This window comes from Notamacropus eugenii, chromosome 4 (assembly GCF_028372415.1).
Source record: "Notamacropus eugenii isolate mMacEug1 chromosome 4, mMacEug1.pri_v2, whole genome shotgun sequence".
NCBI classification, from domain to species: domain Eukaryota; kingdom Metazoa; phylum Chordata; class Mammalia; order Diprotodontia; family Macropodidae; genus Notamacropus; species Notamacropus eugenii.
Genome location: NC_092875.1, coordinates 79865044 through 79882905, shown reverse-complemented (window position 1 = coordinate 79882905; position 17862 = coordinate 79865044). Strand labels below are relative to the sequence as shown.

At 53.7% G+C, this 17862-nt stretch overlaps 3 protein-coding genes across 5 annotated transcripts; 2 read left to right on the top strand and 1 right to left on the bottom strand.

The window, feature by feature from the left end:
• Positions 1-66: 66 nt before the first annotated feature.
• On the top strand, positions 67-2554 carry ICAM4 (intercellular adhesion molecule 4 (Landsteiner-Wiener blood group)). Of its 2 annotated transcripts, XM_072602434.1 has the most exons (4): positions 67-225; positions 779-1045; positions 1337-1651; positions 1953-2554. In XM_072602434.1, exons 1-4 carry the CDS (start codon positions 156-158, stop codon positions 2105-2107), a joined length of 807 nt encoding a protein of 268 aa, XP_072458535.1. In that variant the 5' UTR covers positions 67-155; the 3' UTR covers positions 2108-2554. The 2 variants fall into 2 exon arrangements, with proteins under 2 accessions (XP_072458535.1, XP_072458534.1); XM_072602433.1 differs by lacking the exon at positions 67-225 and having other exon boundaries at positions 616-1045.
• Positions 2555-4369: 1815 nt separating this feature from the next.
• ICAM5 (intercellular adhesion molecule 5) lies at positions 4370-12256 on the top strand. Its single transcript, XM_072602435.1, has 11 exons — positions 4370-4837; positions 5400-5669; positions 6053-6373; positions 6647-6943; positions 7056-7310; positions 9697-9945; positions 10304-10549; positions 10645-10905; positions 10997-11236; positions 11356-11622; positions 11801-12256. The coding sequence occupies exons 1-11, from the start codon at positions 4450-4452 to the stop codon at positions 12058-12060; spliced, it is 3054 nt and encodes a 1017-aa protein (XP_072458536.1). The 5' UTR covers positions 4370-4449; the 3' UTR covers positions 12061-12256.
• Positions 12257-14258: 2002 nt separating this feature from the next.
• Positions 14259-17302, bottom strand: ZGLP1 (zinc finger GATA like protein 1). Of its 2 annotated transcripts, XM_072602424.1 has the most exons (6): positions 16700-17302; positions 16037-16474; positions 15744-15823; positions 15302-15395; positions 14739-14863; positions 14259-14514 (listed from the first exon to the last, which is right to left on the bottom strand). In XM_072602424.1, the coding sequence occupies exons 1-6, from the start codon at positions 17176-17178 to the stop codon at positions 14333-14335; spliced, it is 1398 nt and encodes a 465-aa protein (XP_072458525.1). In that variant the 5' UTR covers positions 17179-17302; the 3' UTR covers positions 14259-14332. The 2 variants fall into 2 exon arrangements, with proteins under 2 accessions (XP_072458525.1, XP_072458526.1); XM_072602425.1 differs by lacking the exons at positions 14259-14514; positions 14739-14863 and adding an exon at positions 15003-15158.
• Between the last annotated feature and the right edge of the window lie 560 nt (positions 17303-17862).

Genomic DNA, 17862 nt, shown 5'->3' with positions numbered 1-17862 from the left:
CCCCCTTCAGACAAACTCTGTTAGAGGGTGGGGAGAGGGTGACTGATCCCTCCTGCTGGCCCCTGACAAAGAGGCCCTCAGAGGGCCAGGGTGGGGCTTGTCTATGACCTTATCTCTGTACCTTCTGAGAGGCCCTCAGTTCTGGGATCCTTGCCATGAGGGCATCCTCTCCTCTTGCCTTACTATTCCTGCTGCTGCTGCTGGAAGCCACTGGTGGTGGCCAAGGTGAGAAATGGAGGGGAAGGGGGATGGTCAGTGGTACTGGATAAGACATGGTGAGACCAGGAGGCCAGGAACCCAAGTGTCAGTTGGAATTTTAGCAGACAGGAGTCCTCTAGGCACAGAAGCTGGGGTAGAAAGATGGGGGATTGTAGCTAGGAGCCTGAATAGTTCTCCTTCCTTATTCTGTAGCTTCTTTTCCAGGGACTCTGGCTGTTGTGGGGAAACAGTGTGTGTGTAAGGTGGCGTGGGCATGAGAGCCTGGTGGCATCTCTTCTCCCCACCTCCCCCCTGGGGGTGTTCTGTGCCTATTTGTATATCTGGCCTGTCTGGGATAATACTAGGAGTATTCCAGGGTTCTATCCCTCCTTCTGCCTACCCTCCCTTCCTGAAGGACTTCTTTCAGTGCCTTCTTTGCTAGGGACTCAGAAAGCATTTCTGAGCTCCTATCTGTCCTTAGCAAAAGGTTAGTTTGGAATGATGGGACTAAGGGAGAGAAAGTTCAGGAGCCTGGGATCACAGAAAATTGACCCTCTCTACCTTCATTGCTCCTCCACAGAGGCCCATGGGCCCTTCTGGGTTCGAGTTTTGCCACGAGAGGTGAACATCCCTCCTGGAAGCTCTTTTTGGATCAACTGCAGTACAAACTGTCCCCAGCCTGAAGCCTGGGGGCTGATCACTTCACTAACTCAGGGCAAAAAAGTGACAGGACCAGGATGGGCTGCTTTCCAAGTGGTGGATGTGAGGGCTTGGGATTCAGCAGCCCGATGCTTCTTTACCTGTGCTGGAGAAACCCAGGAGGCTGTTGCCACAATCAAGGCCTACAGTGAGTGAAAGGGGTAAATCTTCATTTTGGTTTAGGGCCCTGAATCTTAGAGAGACAGGGACTAACCAGAAAAGGTGCTGGGGACTCTAGGCTTAGGACCTGGGAGCACCCCGCTAACTGACTAGGTCCAAGGGAGGGCCTAGGGTTTCCTAGGGCTCCAGGGTTGGATGTATTGTGTCTATAGCTTCCAGTTACTGCCATATTCCTGAGTATTTGGAGGACTCCAGGGCTCAGAGATGAGGCGGGTGACCTGTTGAAGCCCATCTCCATCTTCCCTTTCTCTTTTCCCAGGTCCCCCGAAGACTGTGGTCTTGGAACAGCCAACTCTTGTGGATGTGGGCACCGAATATGAGTTTCGCTGTCACGCATACTTTGTCTTCCCTCTGGAGAAGCTAACTATGATCCTGAGCCTCAAAGGGAGGGCCATATACTCTGTTAGCTTAGCTAGATCAGGCTACCACCTAGTGTCAGCCAATGTGACCTGGATCTCCAAGCTCCAATCACGCCTCCAAGACATGGGGCAGCTCCTGTCCTGCCACGCACAGCTTAACCTCAATGGCTTCCTGGTCATTCGAAGCTCCAAGCCAGTGAGGCTACACTTCCAAGGTGAGGCCCAGACTAGGCAGAAGTAGGAGACACTCCAGTGATTTCTTATCTAGGGGAGTTGTGACTATTGGGATTATGGAGGAGACTCGTTTCCCATAGGCTCCATCAATGTGGGGTAGAGGGAGGCAGGGTGGGAAAGGACAGGAAGGTACTGGCAGAGGAGAAAGGACTGTACTGGAAGGAAAGGAAAAGGAGACCTTGGGGAAGAGAAGGAGGCCTCAGGGACTCAGAAGAACCTGTAAGGGCAGAGGTAAGTAACTCCTGAACTCATCTCTCCACCCTTCCTCCCTCTCTTCTGCAGTGAACCCGATGTCTCAGGTGGTAGCCTGGGTTGCTTTAGCAGCCCTGGCTGGGCTGCTTCTCCTTATTTCAGGTGTGTTCCTCTTGCAGTCTTGGGGGCTGCTTCAGTCACAAGCCTTGTGCCCCTCTGGTGGAACCTCGGCAGAGAAGGTGTGAGGGACGTTGATATGTCTGACAGCAAGAAGTGGCCAGACCAATGAAGGCAGGAAGCCAAGCCCCTAATAGTGCCTTCGACCCTACTGGCCCCCTGACAAACTGGGAAGGATGCCGCTCCTTCTACCCACCTCTCCTCCCCACAAGCTAGCAGCCTGTACCCGCTTCATTTTAGGGAAAGGGAAAGGGATTCCTCTGGGTTCCAAGCTCCAGCCTAGGGGCAGTCCTGGGTTCCGAGCTTTGAGGCACTTCAAGCAGCAAGGAACTCAGGTGACCGATCCGGTGGAGAGGAAAGACTTCTATAGCTGAGTCTGGGGACACGGGTCCAAATCTACTTGCTAGCTGTGTGACCTTGGGAAAATTACTGAGCCTTAGTTTTTCCTCCTAAAAAATAAGAATAATCCCTACCTCACAAGGTTGTTGTGAGTAAAGTACTTCTTAAACCTTAAAGACTATAGGAAAACTTGAGCTTAATCATCTCGCCTCCTTTCCCCGCCCTTTTCTCCCCTACTCTAACACACTGGCGGGGCCCCAGACCACAGTCCGCTGCCTCATGCGTCACCCCTACACCTTTCTTAAGGCAGACTCTAGACCAACAGCTTCCGGTCCCCGGTCTAGAGCAGGAGGCCCAGGGGTCTGAATAAGACCAGTTCCTCCGGCGCCTCAAGAGCCGCAATCACCCCAGATTGGGAATGGAAGGTTTGGGGTGGGGGAATCAGGACCGCAGTTCTTGCGCCTAGAGGCGCCATAGCAGGCGGGGCCTCAAGGAGAAGAGAACCCCCAGCTTGGTGCTACGGTGGCTTCTTCCCACTTGGCTTCCATTGCTGGGTCGTCCCCTCACCCCCTTTCTCTCCCGCGGCGCCTTATCATAACGAAGCAGTAGAAGCAGTAGGCGGAGAAGGCGGAGTCCAGAAGGGAGGGACTGAGGCCACATGGGGGGCTAGCGGTTCAGAAGGCCATCGGCTTACCAACCAGACCCAATTGGCTCCGCTCCCGCGAGTGGGGCAGTCCTGATTGGTCCGTTTACGAGCCCACAAGCCCTATGGTTTGCTCGGAGGGCTAAGTGAGGACAGAGCAGGGTGCTGCGCCTAGCCAGGGCCCAGGTAGGTGCACAACGGGTTGGTTTCCTAGTGTACGGAGCTCAGGGTTCTGCTCAGAAAGACCTATTTTCGGCTCTTGCACACAAGGCCTACGCAGAGACATTTGTCCTCTCCATATTTAGTAAATACGGACGTTATAACGAAAAGCCCCTAATTTAGATTCCTCCTAACACGATGCGCACTGTACACATGCGCTCATGCACACTCCGCTACATATGCGCACACACGCACATACACACGCGCGCGCGCACAGACAGACAGACACACACACACACATACACACGGCTGTTTCCAGAGGCAATTGGGCTCTGCCTCCCACCCTCCTCTTCGTGCTTTTGAGCGCGGGGGCGCTGAGAACAATGGTCCTTGACTCTCCTAAGCTAGTACGATCGGGAGAAGTCACTCTGGTAAAGGGTGGAGCTGGGAAATGGAAAGGGAAACGCACCCGACATCTGGGATTCCAAAGACAGGTTAGAGTAGGGTAACCAAAAAATTCCTCTCCCTAGACTTCTCCTGCCCTCCTCCCCTTCCTCCCCCGCCCACCGCCCTGCCTGGTCTCAGCATCGGACAAGTTGTCTTCTTCAGCGGGCCTGCCTTTGGTTTCCTAGGTTCGAACCTCTCCAGACCTGTCCCCAAAGGATCGTTCGCATAGCTCTGCTCCCCGCTTGTAGTGCAACCGTGGCCTGCATAGGGGCGGGGTTTTCATGAAGGCTTCTTGTGCCTTAACAGCTGGGGAAGGGAGTCTGAGGTGAACACCGCTTGGGCCTCTGCGTTCCCCCATCGAGTCTAGTTCCAGGATTAAGGCTCAGGTGGAGTCGCAGCCATGTCCTCTCTTTTACCGTGCCTTGGAAGATTATAGTAGTCTCCTCCCCGCGGGCGGGACTGAGCTGACGCGAGTAGGTTCCAGAAACCCTCAGCTGAGGCGTCGCAGTTCACACCTACTTTCCGCCCCCACGCGCCCGGACTTAGAGGCCCAGTGGCTGTTCTGGTGCGGCGTCGCCTTGGCTCCTGGCAAGTGAGGGTTGGTGGGGAAGATGGGGAAGTGGGGGGGAAGAACGAAAGGATCAGCCCCAATCCCCAGACGCACAGGCTGCAGGAAAGGTTCCCATGGCTCAATTTTATTCAATTCAGCAAGCATTTATTACGCACCTACTATGTGCAAGACTGTAGTAAGCGCTGATGATACGATAACCCCAAGCCAAAGATGCTCCAGTTGCCTAGGGATCTCTCGTTTCTTGTTTCCTCATGCTTCTGAACCTCGATCCTGCTCTCCCTCGCTCCTCTCCTCTCTTCTCATTTCCTCTCTCCACTCCTCTCTCTCCTCTCCTCTCCATCTCTTCTCCTTTCAGCCGCCTCTGCCTCTGCCTCCTCCTCCTCCTTGGATACCAAGTTACCAACGTTAAACCAATCCCTAAGCTCAACTTGGCCTCCTCCACACCCTGCCCCGCCCCGCCGCGCCGAGCGGAGCCAAGCCGTCTTCCCCGTTTCTCCTTCTCATCCTCTTCCTCATCCTCTCCATCTCCGCTTCTCTGTGCTCCGGCTCCGCCGGCAATGACCTTCTCCCAGCCGCTGCTGCTCCGGGCACTGCTCGCCCTTGTGGGGTCCCTCTGCCTAGGGCTGCTCGCTCTCTCAGGTAAGAGTCAGCCCCATCCCACGCCTGTAGGACCTGGACAGGGGATAGGGATCCTGGACTTGCAGAAGCAGCTGATTCCCGGTGGAGTACTAGCTGCTATATATCTCAGTATCACCTTTACAACCTCAGCCAGCCAGGAAAGAAGCGAATAATACCCCACTCAGTTTAGGCCCCCAAACCCTCTCCATCCCCCACCCCAGGCCGCGCGCGCTCCCGTCCGCCCCCGCGACACGCGGCTTAGGGGCCAAGAATCTCCGACGTTCATTTCATTTAAGTCCCGAAGCTCCTGACACCACTGAAAGGCCAGGAGGAGTGAGGGCTCGTGGTTTCTCGCCCACTTCCAAGGGTCTCAGAAGGCATAGGAAATGCCAATAATCCTGGGCTTGGGGTCCTGTGCGGTCCCTGGGAGGCTGCGCGTCCCCATAGGAGAATGATTAAAATTGGGGGTGGGGGATTCCTGGGCTCACTGGAGAGGGAGAGGAAGCGCTGAGCTTGGTTGGCTTTCAGAAAGCCAGCCGCTTCTGGTCCTGGACCCGAGTCTCTGGTCCTGGTCTCCTCGTAGGGGCGGCGCAGGAGCCATACTGGGCAGACCTGCAGCCCAGGTCAGCGCTGGTGGAGCGAGGGGGCTCGTTGTGGCTGAACTGTAGCACCAACTGTCCACGACCCGAGCGGGGAGGGCTGGAGACCTCGCTTAGGAGGAACGGCACGCAGAGGGGGCTTCGCTGGCTTGCCCGCCAACTGGTGGATATCCGTGAGCCTGAAGCCCATCCTATCTGCTTCTTCCGCTGCGCCCGCCGGACCCTTCAGGCGCGTGGGACGATTCTGACCTACCGTGAGTGAAGGTGGAAGGGGTGAAGCGGACCCTCTGCAATCCTCTCCCCGTCGATTCCACCCTTTTCTCCATTTCCCCGCACCCATCTTCACCTCCGAGCAGCTCTCCAATACCCACCTGGTGTGCCCAAGTCCTTTGCCAACCCCCACGCTCCCTCAACATTTTAGCCCCCTTTCTAGTCGGGAGTTCCCCGTCCTCCACGTTCCTCTCTCTCCCCCGTGTCCTCCCTCCTTCCTACTTGCGCCCTTCTCCATTCCTGCTGCATCCTCCTTCTTCCAACCCTTCCCGAGGCTCTCTTTTTGCGTCTTTCTTCTCTCCATCACACATCTCTTTCAATTCCCTCTCCCCTTCCATTCCCACTCCTGACGCGCCTGTGCCCACAGAACGACCAGATCGAGTGGAATTGGAGCCACTACCTGCCTGGTTGCCTGTGGGTGAGAACTTCACTCTAAGCTGCAGGGTCCCAGGAGCTGGACCCCGGGGGAGCCTTTCTGTCACTCTGCTTCGGGGAGCCCAGGAACTGAGCAGGCGGAGGTTCCCTGGAGAATCGCCAAGAGCAAGGGGTGCAATGGCCACGTTCACTGCCACTGCCCGAAAGGAAGACCACAGAGCCAACTTCTCTTGCCTTGCTGAGCTGGATCTTAGGCCCCACGGACTGGGGCTCCTTCAGAACAGCTCCACCCCACAGGAGCTCCACACGTTTGGTAAGTGAGGAGGAATGAGACAAGCTTCTGACCCCTGCCCTCACACTCCTTCCAGGTGGACAATAAGGAGTGTTGGTCTTAGACAAGAGCCTGGGAAGATTCCTGGGTTTGATGACACTAAGTCTGTCTGTGCTCACCCCTGGAAAAAATGCGCCAGTGTCTTCACCTGTCCGACCTCCAGTTTTCCCTTTGACCCTGGACCTCTAGCTCTGTCACCCTTCTGTTTCACTAGCCTAGCTCTCCTCTCCTCCTTATTTCTTCCTGTCCTCACAGCCTTGGCCCCAGGGCCCCCTAGTCTAGCATTCCCCAGGCTCCTGGAAGTTGGCACAGAGCAGCTGGTGAGCTGTGAGATGGACAAGCTGTTCCCAGCTGAGGAAGCCCACATACAGCTGGCTCTAGGAAGCCAGATGCTGAGCCCCCACATCATCCTGGATGGGGAAAAACTGAGGGCTGCTGCTACTCTCACTGTGAAAGAGGAAGAGGTTGAGGGCGATGGCGAACAGGAGCTGACCTGCACCGTGACCCTGGGGGGACAAGATCGAAAGGCCCAAGAAAACCTGACAGTCTATAGTAAGGAGGTGACAGGTGGGAAAAGGGCTGGGCCAGCCAGGTGGCTGAATGGGAAAGCTGAGGAGGGAAGCTAGGAGCTTGAGCTCATGGGCTATGGCTCTCCTTCCTCCAGGCTTTCCTCAGCCCAAACTCAGGGTTAGTGAACCCAGTGTCAGGGAGGGGACCTTTGTGAACGTGACCTGTGAAGCCCGTCCAGGTGCCCAGGTACGGCTGGATGGAGCTCCAGAACCTCTCCCCGGGGAGCCAGCCTGGCTCACCTTGACTGCTAACGAAGAGGACGATGAGCGGGTGTTCACCTGCGAAGCTCTCCTGGAGGTGAAGGGAGAGATACTTCGTAGGAACCGAAGCCTGGAGCTACAAGTTCTGTGTGAGTGCATCTATTCCACTCCCCCTATCCCTCCCTCCCCCCAGAATCCCACAGGCTCTTACTAACATCCGAGTCTGGCTCCCTTCTCATGTAACTGAATCAGCTCACCAGCTAGCAACCAAGGCAACTCAGAAGGCATTTTGAGCGGAAATATGCTTATTACAAAATGGATAAAGAGGAGGAAGGGTTTTGGATTTGAGCCCAACAAAGGTCAAAGCTTCTCTAAGCAAGTCCCTTGACATGAATAGAACCAGGATAATCTTGTCTCCAACAAAATGCTAACTGTAAAAAAGCCCTGGGGATCCAAACCGAAATGAAAGAGTACTTGACCTAGAGGAGCCTATATTCTTCCTGTTGGGAAGGGGCCTCCATGCAAATAAACTAATGGGAGATAATTTGAGGAGGATTCCCCCTTAACTGAGAGATTAAGGAAGGCAGAAGAGGCACAAAGGAGGAATGAATCAGAGCCTTGAAAAAAAAGGAAGGAAGGAAAGATGAGAAGGAAGTGCCTTCCAAGGGGAATAGTTTGGTTAAAAGTCCAGAGGTTATGTCAGTCAGGGAACAGTTAGTGGTCCAGTTTGTCCAGAATGCAGGGATCACCAAGGGAGGACTGTAACATAGGGAGGTGCCAGACTGTGGAAGACCCTAATTGCTAGAATGAGTTGTTGGAGACAGCAAGGAGCCAGTGGATGACATCACAGAAACACAGACTAGAAGAGTTGGAAGGAACCCCTGATGTTCTGGTCAAAGAGACTAGTTAAGAGGCTCTGGTTAGAGAGTTGAAACCTGAGTTAGGAAAACCTGAGCTCCAGTTTGGCTTCAGACTTTTACTAGCTGTGTCACTGAACCTGTCTGCCTCAGTTTCCTCATCTGTAAAATGAGGATGATAATAGCAGCTACTTCCCAAGGTTTTTGTGAGGATCAAATGAGATGGTATTTGTAAAGTGCTTTGCACACTTTAAGTTACTATATTAACGCTACTTATTATTACTGTGATAGTCCTGATGAAAGGTATAAGGGATAATATGGAATGATGGCCCTGTGGATTCAAAGAAAAGAACGAATTAGGAGTGTGTCATACAGTTGGAACCTGCCAAGACTTGGCAATTGATCAGATCTAAGAAGAGGGGAAGAGTCAATGATGACTTCCAATTAACCAGCCAGTGTGACTAGAAGGATAAAACTGGTTTTAAGGGGGAATGGTCTGGAGGCAAGAAAAACTACTTTCATTTTTCTAGTATTTCAAAGTTGCAAAATGCTTTTCATACATTATTTCATTTGACTCTGACAGAGACTAGCTACTATAGGTAGTCTTATTCATAACTAAAAGTCAGAAAGGTTGAATGACTTATTCATAGTTTACAAAACTAGTAAGCGTCAGAGGGAGGATTTAAACCCAGATCTTGCTAAGAACAGGTTCAGTACTTTGTTCACTAGGCCACACTAAATATCCGTAGGATAGAGGGTACACAGCAGCCGGAAGACCATGAAGAACTGGCATTCTGGAGACAGAAGAGCATCAACCAAGAAGAACTAGTCGTTGAATCCATGGGAATGAACGAGATCACCAAGGGAGTGTAGAGTTGCTTAAGGAGTGTGATATACATAATAATCCACTCTAATGACTAAAGTGGTCAGACAAGTGTTCTAGAGTTTCAGAGTTGGAAGGGATTTTAGAGGCCATCCATCTAGTGTAATCCACAATGGCACAAGTGGATAATCCAAGCTTTGCTTGAAGAAAGCACTCCAGTTGGGGGAAGGAATCCACTCAGGCAGTGCATTCCAGTTTTGGAGAACTCAGGAAATGATCACCTTGGTCAAGCCAAAATGTGTCCCTTTGACTTACAACAAGTTTCTTTTTCTATTTGACAACCTCATCAAATAGTTGATGAGCTACGATGTTCCTCCCAAGTCTTCTCTCCAGACTATATTGAATTCTTTTAAGTAATTCTCATCTTGGGCTCTTTTTGTCAGTGTCCCTTCCTAAAATGAATGTCAGAAGCTCCAGAGAGGTAAAAATCTATGAGAACTGAAGAAAGGAAGAACTTCTACTCCTAAGTGCCTCACTCTTGATTTCTGATCTCTGACTCTACCCCATCCCTGCCTCAGATCTTGGGTCAAAACATTTCTCCTTCTGGGCATCTGTAAAATGAGGGTAAAACAAGAAATTCAAACTAAAATTCTGTGCTTTTCAAATTTTACTTTATTTCTGACTTAAGGAGGGATGGGTTTGGGGCAAGATTTTGTGCTGATTTTGTGCTGATTTTGTCCCTTACTTGCCTAGCCTCAAGGCCCTTTTGATAGAGCTGAAACTCAGACCCACTTGGAGATTCAGCCCTGAGGTTTAGGGACACAGTCAACAGGGAACTTCCCTCTTTCACTCCAGATGGGCCAAGACTGGATGAAGCAGGCTGTCCTGGAAACTGGACATGGTTGGAGGGGATGGAATCCACTCTACAGTGCTGGGCTCCAGGGAATCCACCCCCAGTTGTGGAATGTATCCGGCCAGAGGGGGGGCCAGCCATCCCTCTGGGCCTGCTGATGCCCATCAGCCGGGATCATGCGGGCACCTACCAATGCACAGCTTCCAACACAGTGGGCCAAACAACAAAGGATGTGATGGTGATTGTGGAGTGTGAGTGCCAGTGGGGTCACCGCACCCACCCTGGCTCAGTCCCACTGGAGGGAGGGCCCTCCCATCCAAGAATGGGTGGTGGAGACTGTGGGGAATGGGTTAGGGGTTATACCCAGTAGTGCCAGGGCATTGTCCACTTGGTATGGAGCAGTGTCCAGCAGAGTAGTAGGGCTGGGGCCCCTTCCATTTTTAGAAAAATGTTTTATTGAGGTTCTTCTCTTTGTTTTTAAACATTGCTGTCACTTTCCATTGACTACGTTCTACCAATTGAAGCCCTCACTTGGCAACAAATAAGTATGGTGGGTGCCTTTCTTTTCCTCCCCTTACTCCCACCAATACCTTCCCCCTTTGCTACCAGATGGGCCAGTCCTGGATCAATTAGGTTGCCCAGAGAGACGTACATGGCTTGAGGGTACAGAGGAGGTGCTGACCTGTCAGGCTCTTGGGGTCCCACCACCCATTGTGAGCTGCATCCCCACTGGGGCCAGGGCCTGGCTTCCTGTGGGGCAACTTCAAGTCACTCGGGAACATGCAGGCACTTATCAATGTGTGGCTACAAACTCTCGGGGCTCAGCCTCCACAAATGTGTCCATCACTGTTGAGTGTGAGTGGAGAGGGAAAGGGGATGGGGTAAGGGCCAGGGACAGAGGGCAGCCCAGAGCACTGCAGTGCCTGATGGTTGTCTTGTACCTATGGCAGATGCACCAAGCTTTGGGGAGGTTGACTGCCCTGGTGCTTGGACCTGGGTCAAAGGCTCTGACCACCAGTTCTCCTGTGAGGCTGATGGGAATCCAGAGCCTGTGGTGCTGTGTGCAAGGGCAGGGAACCTAAGCCATGAGGAGCTGCTTTTTCCTCACCTAGTCTCTCACTTGGGGCATGATCCTACTCCTGGGCTCTACTACTGCAATGCAACCAACACCCACGGGTCAGCCAGCAAGACAGTCACCATCAGTGCCGAATGTAAGCTGGGGACCCAGGGCTTAGGGTGCAGGGGCCTTCATAAGTATATCTGGCCCCCTGTTACTGACAAGTTAATCTTGCTGCCTTCTAGCCCCACCAGAAATGGATGAGGCCAGCTGCCCAAGCCATCAGACATGGCTGGAGGGGACACAGGCACCAGCACTGACCTGCAGAGCCCAGGGAAACCCTACTCCAAAGGTCCAGTGCTCCCGGGAGGGGCCTGAGCGGCCAGAGAAGCCCAGTGTTTCCAGGGCAGATGCTGGGACCTTCTACTGTGTAGCCACCAACAGCCATGGATCAGACACCAGAATGATCACCATTGGGGTAGAGTGTAAGTGACCAGTCTTGGAAAAGATTCAGGGCAGGGAGAAGAGGGCAGGCTCCCAAGGGGACAGAACCAAGCACAAGATTCTGTCTGATTCTGGGGATAACAGGCTTCTCCACCCCCAGACAGGCCCTTGGTAGAAGAACTGGTGGCCATGCCCCCAGGCAGTGTGAAGCCTGGGGGGAACTTTACTCTGACCTGTCGGGCTGAAGGATCCCCCCCAGCCCAATACAGCTGGCGAACACCCCCAGGAGCCCCCAACATTGGTCTCTCAGGCAACAACAGCACTCTCAGTGTGGCTGGTGCCCTGGGCAGCCATGGAGGTGTGTATGAGTGTGCTGCAACCAATACCCACGGCAGCCATGCTCTTCGGATCACCGTGCATGTGACTGGTAAGGCTAGGCCTTGGGGAGAGGGGGTAACTGTACATAACAGAGAAGGCTCTAGGATAGCTGTTCAGCAGCCTATGGCCTAGCTCTCCTGTGGGGGTGAAGGGTCACAGGGGGCTGCTGGCCCACAGTCTGAAGGAGTATGGCTCAGTGACAAGACCTCATCCCTGGCTGTCTACAGGGCCCTGGCTGTGGTTTGTCGTGGGCGGGGTGGCCGGAGGGGCCTTGCTGCTGGTCAGCCTGGGCGGCCTCACCTATTACCTCCAGTCCACAGCCTGTAAGAAAGGAGAGTACAACGTGCAGGAGGCTGAGAGCTCTGGGGAAGCTGTGTGCCTGAATGGGAGTGGGGCTGGGGCTGGGCCTGGGGGTGGAAGTGGTGCTGGGGCTGAGACTGAGGCAGGAGGAGGAGAGGTGTACTCCATCCAACTGACTGCCACGTGAACCCCCTTCCCCTGGAGTAGGACTTCCCACACCCTTGTACCCAGCTGGGTAGGCAGCCCCTCCCTGGCATGTATTTATCAATTGATGTGTTTATTTATGGAGTCTGAGTGCCAAGGCAGCTGTGATCTCGGACCCCCAGGAGCCCATCAACCCCTGCCCCGAGTTTTCTATCCCTTAATAAACTTTTTATAAATGACTCGTGTCAGCTGTCTCTTGCCCTCCCTCTTCCCACCCCCTTCTTTTTCTGCCTCCCTCTCCATCTTTTTCTGTGGGAAAGTTTGTTTCTATATCTATCTCTTTGTGTGAGTCTATTTCTATTTCTGTATTTGTCTCCAAGTTTCCCAGGCAGTCAGGTGGGGTGGAAAGAAGCACAGGCTGGGGGTGGGGGTGGAGGAAGAACCCCAAATATTAGGCCCAGCTTTGCCACACTGACTTGGCTAAATCCATCATTCCACCACTCTGGCATCAGGCTCCACATCCATATAATGAGGAGATTAGACTGCTTGAACTCTGGGATTTCTTCCTGCCACCGGCTTTCTGTTCTAGGATTCTGCATCTCTGTAAGTCTCCCTTTCTCTTTCTGTTTCCCAATCTCTTCATGTCTTGGTGTTTTCTCATCTCATCTTTTCCTCTCCCCCCTCCTTAGGGTGGGTCTTCATTTAAGGAACTTTGACACTTGGCCCTTAGGCTAGGAGAGCTCTGAGAGGGTCTTCCTCCATTCCAGAATTCCAGAATGCCATTCTGACCAGTGGCCAAAACAAATGCCCAGGGGTTTGCTCCCAACCTGGTAATCCTTCCCAGCCCTGGCCTCAGGATCTAAGGATACACAGATTGTGAGCACCAGCGCCAACTCCAGGCTTTGTGGGGTCAGGCTGTCTCTTTCATGCTATCTCTTCCGGCCAGACCTAAGGCTGCTGCTCCCTGGGTTTCCTCTACACTGGGTGGGAGTGAGAAGGGGAGGGAGTAACTCTAGCAGGCAGCTCTGGTCAAGGCTTCTGCCCCACCTCCAACCCTGATTGATAGTTTGGAGGGCCAAGAGGGGGTCCTAAGGAGTCAGGAAGAGCCTCCTCAGTTGTCCTCAAATCTCCAGAGGGACCTCCCACCACCAATACCACCTGGGACAGAGGGAAGTCAGAGTATCTCCTAGAAACCCAGCCCGGGTTCAGAGAAGTATCTTTGGACAGTGGAGGACGAAGTTAAATCACAACAAAGGGCTGATGTGTAAGCTAGACTAAGTGGCCAGAACTCCAAGGTTTATCTGTTTACTCTGCCTGAGAAGTTCACTAAAGCACTGAGACTAGGGCAGAGAGAAGAAAAGTCTAAGGGTGGAGGTGGGGCAACTTTTCTTCCCTTACCCTCCCTTTTCCCTCCCCCTCTAGGACTCTGAGCAAAGGTCCCTTGGGATCACTTCCCCCATGTCATACATTGGTAAACTGAGGTACAGAATAGGGTCAACAGTTGAGTTATCTTGTCCACCTGTGTCTAGACACAGGATCTCAGATAAAGAACCTCTGCTTTAACATCACTGATCTCCCTAGACCTGAGGGACTAAAGTTTATGTCCAAAAACTTTCATGTCTGTGATCCTCAGTCTCTGGATATGATTGATTCTTGGTGGGGGGAGAAGAGTATACATAGGATGTGAAGGGTTCAGTGTGTGTGCACCTGGGGGCAGAGTAAATGCCAGCCTCTGAAAGAGCCACTTTCCATCTGCTAGAGCCTTGACCAAATCCCACCCCCACACCCATTCCCCTATCATGCCATGAGATCCCCTAAGGACACACAGCTTCAGGTCTGCATGGAGGAGGCAATAACTAGCCAGGGACAGGCCACCTGCTGATGCTTTTCCCCTCTCCTCATTTTCTGTACCCCTCCCTCCAGCTTCCCCCCACTGCTCCCACCCCAACAAATTCTCAGACAGAAGGACCTAGGCTGTTGTCAGAGTTAGGGCCCAGAAGTCCCATGGGGAGTTCTGATGCTATAGCAAGAACTTTCCTGAAGAGACGGAAAATGGCCAGGCGCGTAACAAGGCATATGTGCGTTTAGAGGAGGCATCACCCCTTCCTTCCCCCTCTCCCCCAACAAAAGCATAGAGCAAATTGTTTCAGGGAGCATCTGAAAGAAAAGGTGAGAAGGCAGTGAGGGCCATGGTCAGTAGGGTTATGCCTCCTCCCACCCAATCAGACACAGTTGTCTTCCTCTGAGTGAACAGATCTATTTTATTTCTGATTTTTTTTTTCTTTGGATGAGTGGAGGGGTAGAGATGACTGAGGTCACTGCTCTGGCCTTCCCACTGGGACAGGAATCCACATTTCATCAGAGCTCTGGCCCAGGCTGGTGGGGATCTCTGCTCCCTGTCTTGCTCTCACTGCAGCCTCTCTGGGGAAGCTCTTTTCCTTCTCCCCACAGAGTCGGGGCACTCGGGGCCGGACACTGGAGTCATGACCTTCAGTTCCTTGGAGGGAAAGAAGAGTCATATAAACATGACAGGTAGTGTCTTCCCACTACCTTCCAGCTGCATGAACCCTCCCTCACCCACATTCCTCTTCAGCTAAAGGTCTTTAGAATGTAGATGGGGGTCCATGGGGCTAAGGATGGGCATGTAGGGAGAGGGACAGAATAAGTAAACTCAGGTAGGCTAGACCAGGGTCAAGGCCCGGGGAAGGGGCAGTTCCTCACCTTTCCTGTTAGGGCCTTGTGGGGTACAAAGCCAGGCCCCACAACGGGTACAATGTCCAAGTGGACAGATGCTCTTCCTAGGTACAGTCCAACAGGCAGGGCAGCGGATTCCATACTTTTTGTACCTGTGTAAGGGCAGTAGGTAATAGTGATAAGAAGCATTTCTGTAGCACTTTTAAAGTTTCCAAAGCATCCTCACAACTGCTCTGGGAGGTAGTGCTATTATTATCCCCATTTTACAGAAGAGGAAACTAAAGCAGATGGTGATTTGCCCAGGGTCACATAGCTAGTAAGTATAGGAGACTGGATTTGAACTTGAGTGATCCTGACTCCAGGCCCAGCACTCTATCCACTGCACCAGCTCATCTCAGCAGCTAAGAAGCTGTCTGTCACTGGTCTCCCTCCTGACTCTCCAAGGACCTTGAAAGGAAGGAAGAATGCTTGAATGCCTGCGTTCCTATCCAGAGTGGGATAAACCTTCCTTCCTGAGCCCTGGGCCAACTCAGAACTCCAAAGCCTGGCCCAGGGTCATCTCACATGCCTTGCTCTCACCCAGCATGTACCTGATGCCACACGCATTACACAGTGGGGTCCCATCCTCTGCATCTCGCCACAGTGGGGTTCTCTGGGTTCGGCAGGAGGCGCAGCATCGACTCCCTGGAAGGTCAGATGTGTGGTAGGGGTAAGGGAAGAAATAGCCACCTTGTCAGACCTTCTCTAGGCCTAATGGTGCCTTGGGCCTGGTTACTGTTCCCTGGGCAGAAATAGGCATCTGGGACTCATGGTCTGGCCCTCCCCACAAGGTCCAGAAGTCTTAACCCAGGTAGTCAACACTGAAAGAGAAGCAGCCTTGGTGTTGGGGAAGGGACAGACTTGGTGGAAAGGAAGAGAGAGAGGAAGGGCAGACAGGCAGGAACCAGATGGCACAGGAAGATTTTAGCTTCCAGCTGTGGAGATGCCTCCCACCCAGGGGTGAGCAGGAAAGGGACTGGTTTCCCCACATACCTGGGGAATCCTGATGGTTTGATGTGGATGCCCCCATGGGACTGGGCAAGGCCCCCCAACTCCGGGAACCACAGGCTGAGCTGCAGGGGGAAATTGGAGGAGGATTAGGCCGTGACCATCATTTCTGTGTTCCCAGAAGTTCCTGGATCTATTCATAAGAATTACTCCTTCCCTCAGATCAGCACCTTTCTACCCCATGCCCCAAGTCTACCCCCACTCTGCAGTCCCCAAGTCTCTCAGCCTCTGGGCTGAGACATATGAGGAAGAGGGTCCTGGATATCCCAGCTCAATACCTGAACTGGGCAGTGATTAGCAGCTGGTGGCCTTCCTCATCGGGCTTCAGGTGCATCCTCAGCACAACACCCTGGAATCCAGGATCCAGCCCCTCGGCTCCCCGCTGGGGGTGGGGCTGTTTGCGGAGGGTCCTGCCTGCCAGGGCCTGGAGACCAGGTCCCCCACCCAGTCCCACTCCCAGCCCCACCTGCTTCCTGGCCCTCGGGGGACTCAGTCTGTGACACTGGAGGCTGATGAGGGCCAGCGAGTCCACAGCATCCCAGGCTCCAGGGCCCCCAGGGGCCGTCAGGGGGGCCAAGGCCCTGGGGGGCACAGGTGGCTCCAGCCAGAGCTCAGCCCGGGAGGCTTCTGGGACAGGAGCCTGCAGGAGCCGCTCTGCCGTCTCCTGCAGGAAGCGCAGTCCCGTCGCTGCTGCTGGAAGGGCCAGCCAAGGAGACCTAGGGGAGCAGGCAAACGCATTAGCTGCCTTCCCCGTCCCCCCCCCAGGGCCCGCAGGCTAACCCCAGGCCCCCGGGGAGTGGCCCCTGGCTGAACCTGTGCGAACCCGGGGGATGTCCCCGGGGTGACCCCAAGGATCCCAGCTACTCCTGCTGGGCCCAGTCTTTCCTGGCCCCGAGGGGTATGTGTAGGGAAGTAGGGGAAAGGTCTGCGTCTTCATACACCTGCTGTCTCCAGGGCCCTGGTTCTCTTGGGGCAGGATTAAGGAGCCGGCGCAGGGAGAGGGGTGAGGCAGAGGGTGCACCCCCTCGAGCTCTGGCTCCGGGTCCAGGCAGGGCGGGGCCAGAAGGTCGCGAAGGACAGAAAAGTCCGGGGTGGGCTCCCCCTCCATGGCGAGAGCTGGAGACCCCACCCCAGACCTCTGGCTCTTCTGGCTCCGGCCCCCGCCCCCGCCCCGGTCCAGGAGTGAACAGGCAGCAGCTGAGGGGGGCGTGGTCACCGCGAAGGCCCCAGCCCATGCTGAGCGTCGGAGACCCCAGGCTGCGGGGCCATGCTGCCTGTCCAGGGAAGCCCAGGGATCCGGACTGTCGGCGGCCAGGATTTCGGGCTTAGGCTCGTCCTTAGATACAGTACTTCCCCTCACCCCACCCCCACTTGTTACTAGTATGGGCAAGCCACGACTTCCATGAACCAGCCTCCTCATGTGCAAAATGAGGGGAGGGGAGGGGATCGGTTCCGCGTCCTCTGAGGCGCCTCATTCAATCTTCCCAGCCTCGCAAGCGCACACAACTGGCTTTGCTCCTAAATTACTGATTGACCTGGAGCAGGTAATTCCATTTCTCTGAGCCTCAGTTTCCTTATCTAGATTCCATTTTTCGCAGTCAGGTCCATATATTTATCAGCCACATAGAGGCAGCTCATGAGATGAGTGCTGGACTGAAGACCAAGATTAGCCATTTTCCCATCTGTAAAATGGGAATAACATCATGGAACTCACAGGGTTGATGTGGGGATTAAATGACATTATGTGTAAATGCGTTATGTAAACCTTAACTATCACATCCCCCTCTTCATCTGCTAGAAACCCCACATTCCCCCAACCAGAGGAGCCAAGTGAACTAGGAGAGTGACCTGGATTTCTGGGTCCCAATTTCCCAGGTCTGACCCCTGCCAGAAGACCCAGGTTTCTACTTTGCCTCTCTTCCGCTTGCATGTATGAATCTGACTAGCTAAGTCCTTTCCCTTTCTCCTTTTTCCTCTTGAACCATTTTCTATAAGGTGCTTCATTTAAAAATCCTCTCTTATAAATTGACTTATTCTGTTTGTCAGGGTGGTGGTGGTAGAATTATGGCAAAAACCTCCTAAGGCCCCTTCCTGTTCCAAAGAG

Bases quoted from the DNA above. Each gene is read 5' to 3' on its own strand.
- ICAM4 (XM_072602433.1), top strand. From the start codon at position 697: ATGATGGGACTAAGGGAGAGAAAGTTCAGGAGCCTGGGATCACAGAAA. The intron at 1,046-1,336 runs GTGAGTGAAAGG...CTCTTTTCCCAG, and splicing joins TGCCACAATCAAGGCCTACA to GTCCCCCGAAGACTGTGGTC. The intron at 1,652-1,952 runs GTGAGGCCCAGA...TCTCTTCTGCAG, and splicing joins AGTGAGGCTACACTTCCAAG to TGAACCCGATGTCTCAGGTG.
- ICAM5 (XM_072602435.1), top strand. From the start codon at position 4,450: ATGCTTCTGAACCTCGATCCTGCTCTCCCTCGCTCCTCTCCTCTCTTC. The intron at 4,838-5,399 runs GTAAGAGTCAGC...GTCTCCTCGTAG, and splicing joins AGGGCTGCTCGCTCTCTCAG to GGGCGGCGCAGGAGCCATAC. The intron at 10,906-10,996 runs GTAAGCTGGGGA...GCTGCCTTCTAG, and splicing joins AGTCACCATCAGTGCCGAAT to CCCCACCAGAAATGGATGAG.
- ZGLP1 (XM_072602424.1), bottom strand. From the start codon at position 17,178: ATGAGGAGGCTGGTTCATGGAAGTCGTGGCTTGCCCATACTAGTAACA. The intron at 16,475-16,699 runs GTGTATGAAGAC...CTGCTCCCCTAG, and splicing joins CAGGGCCCTGGAGACAGCAG to GTCTCCTTGGCTGGCCCTTC. The intron at 15,396-15,743 runs GTATGTGGGGAA...CTGACCTTCCAG, and splicing joins AAACCATCAGGATTCCCCAG to GGAGTCGATGCTGCGCCTCC.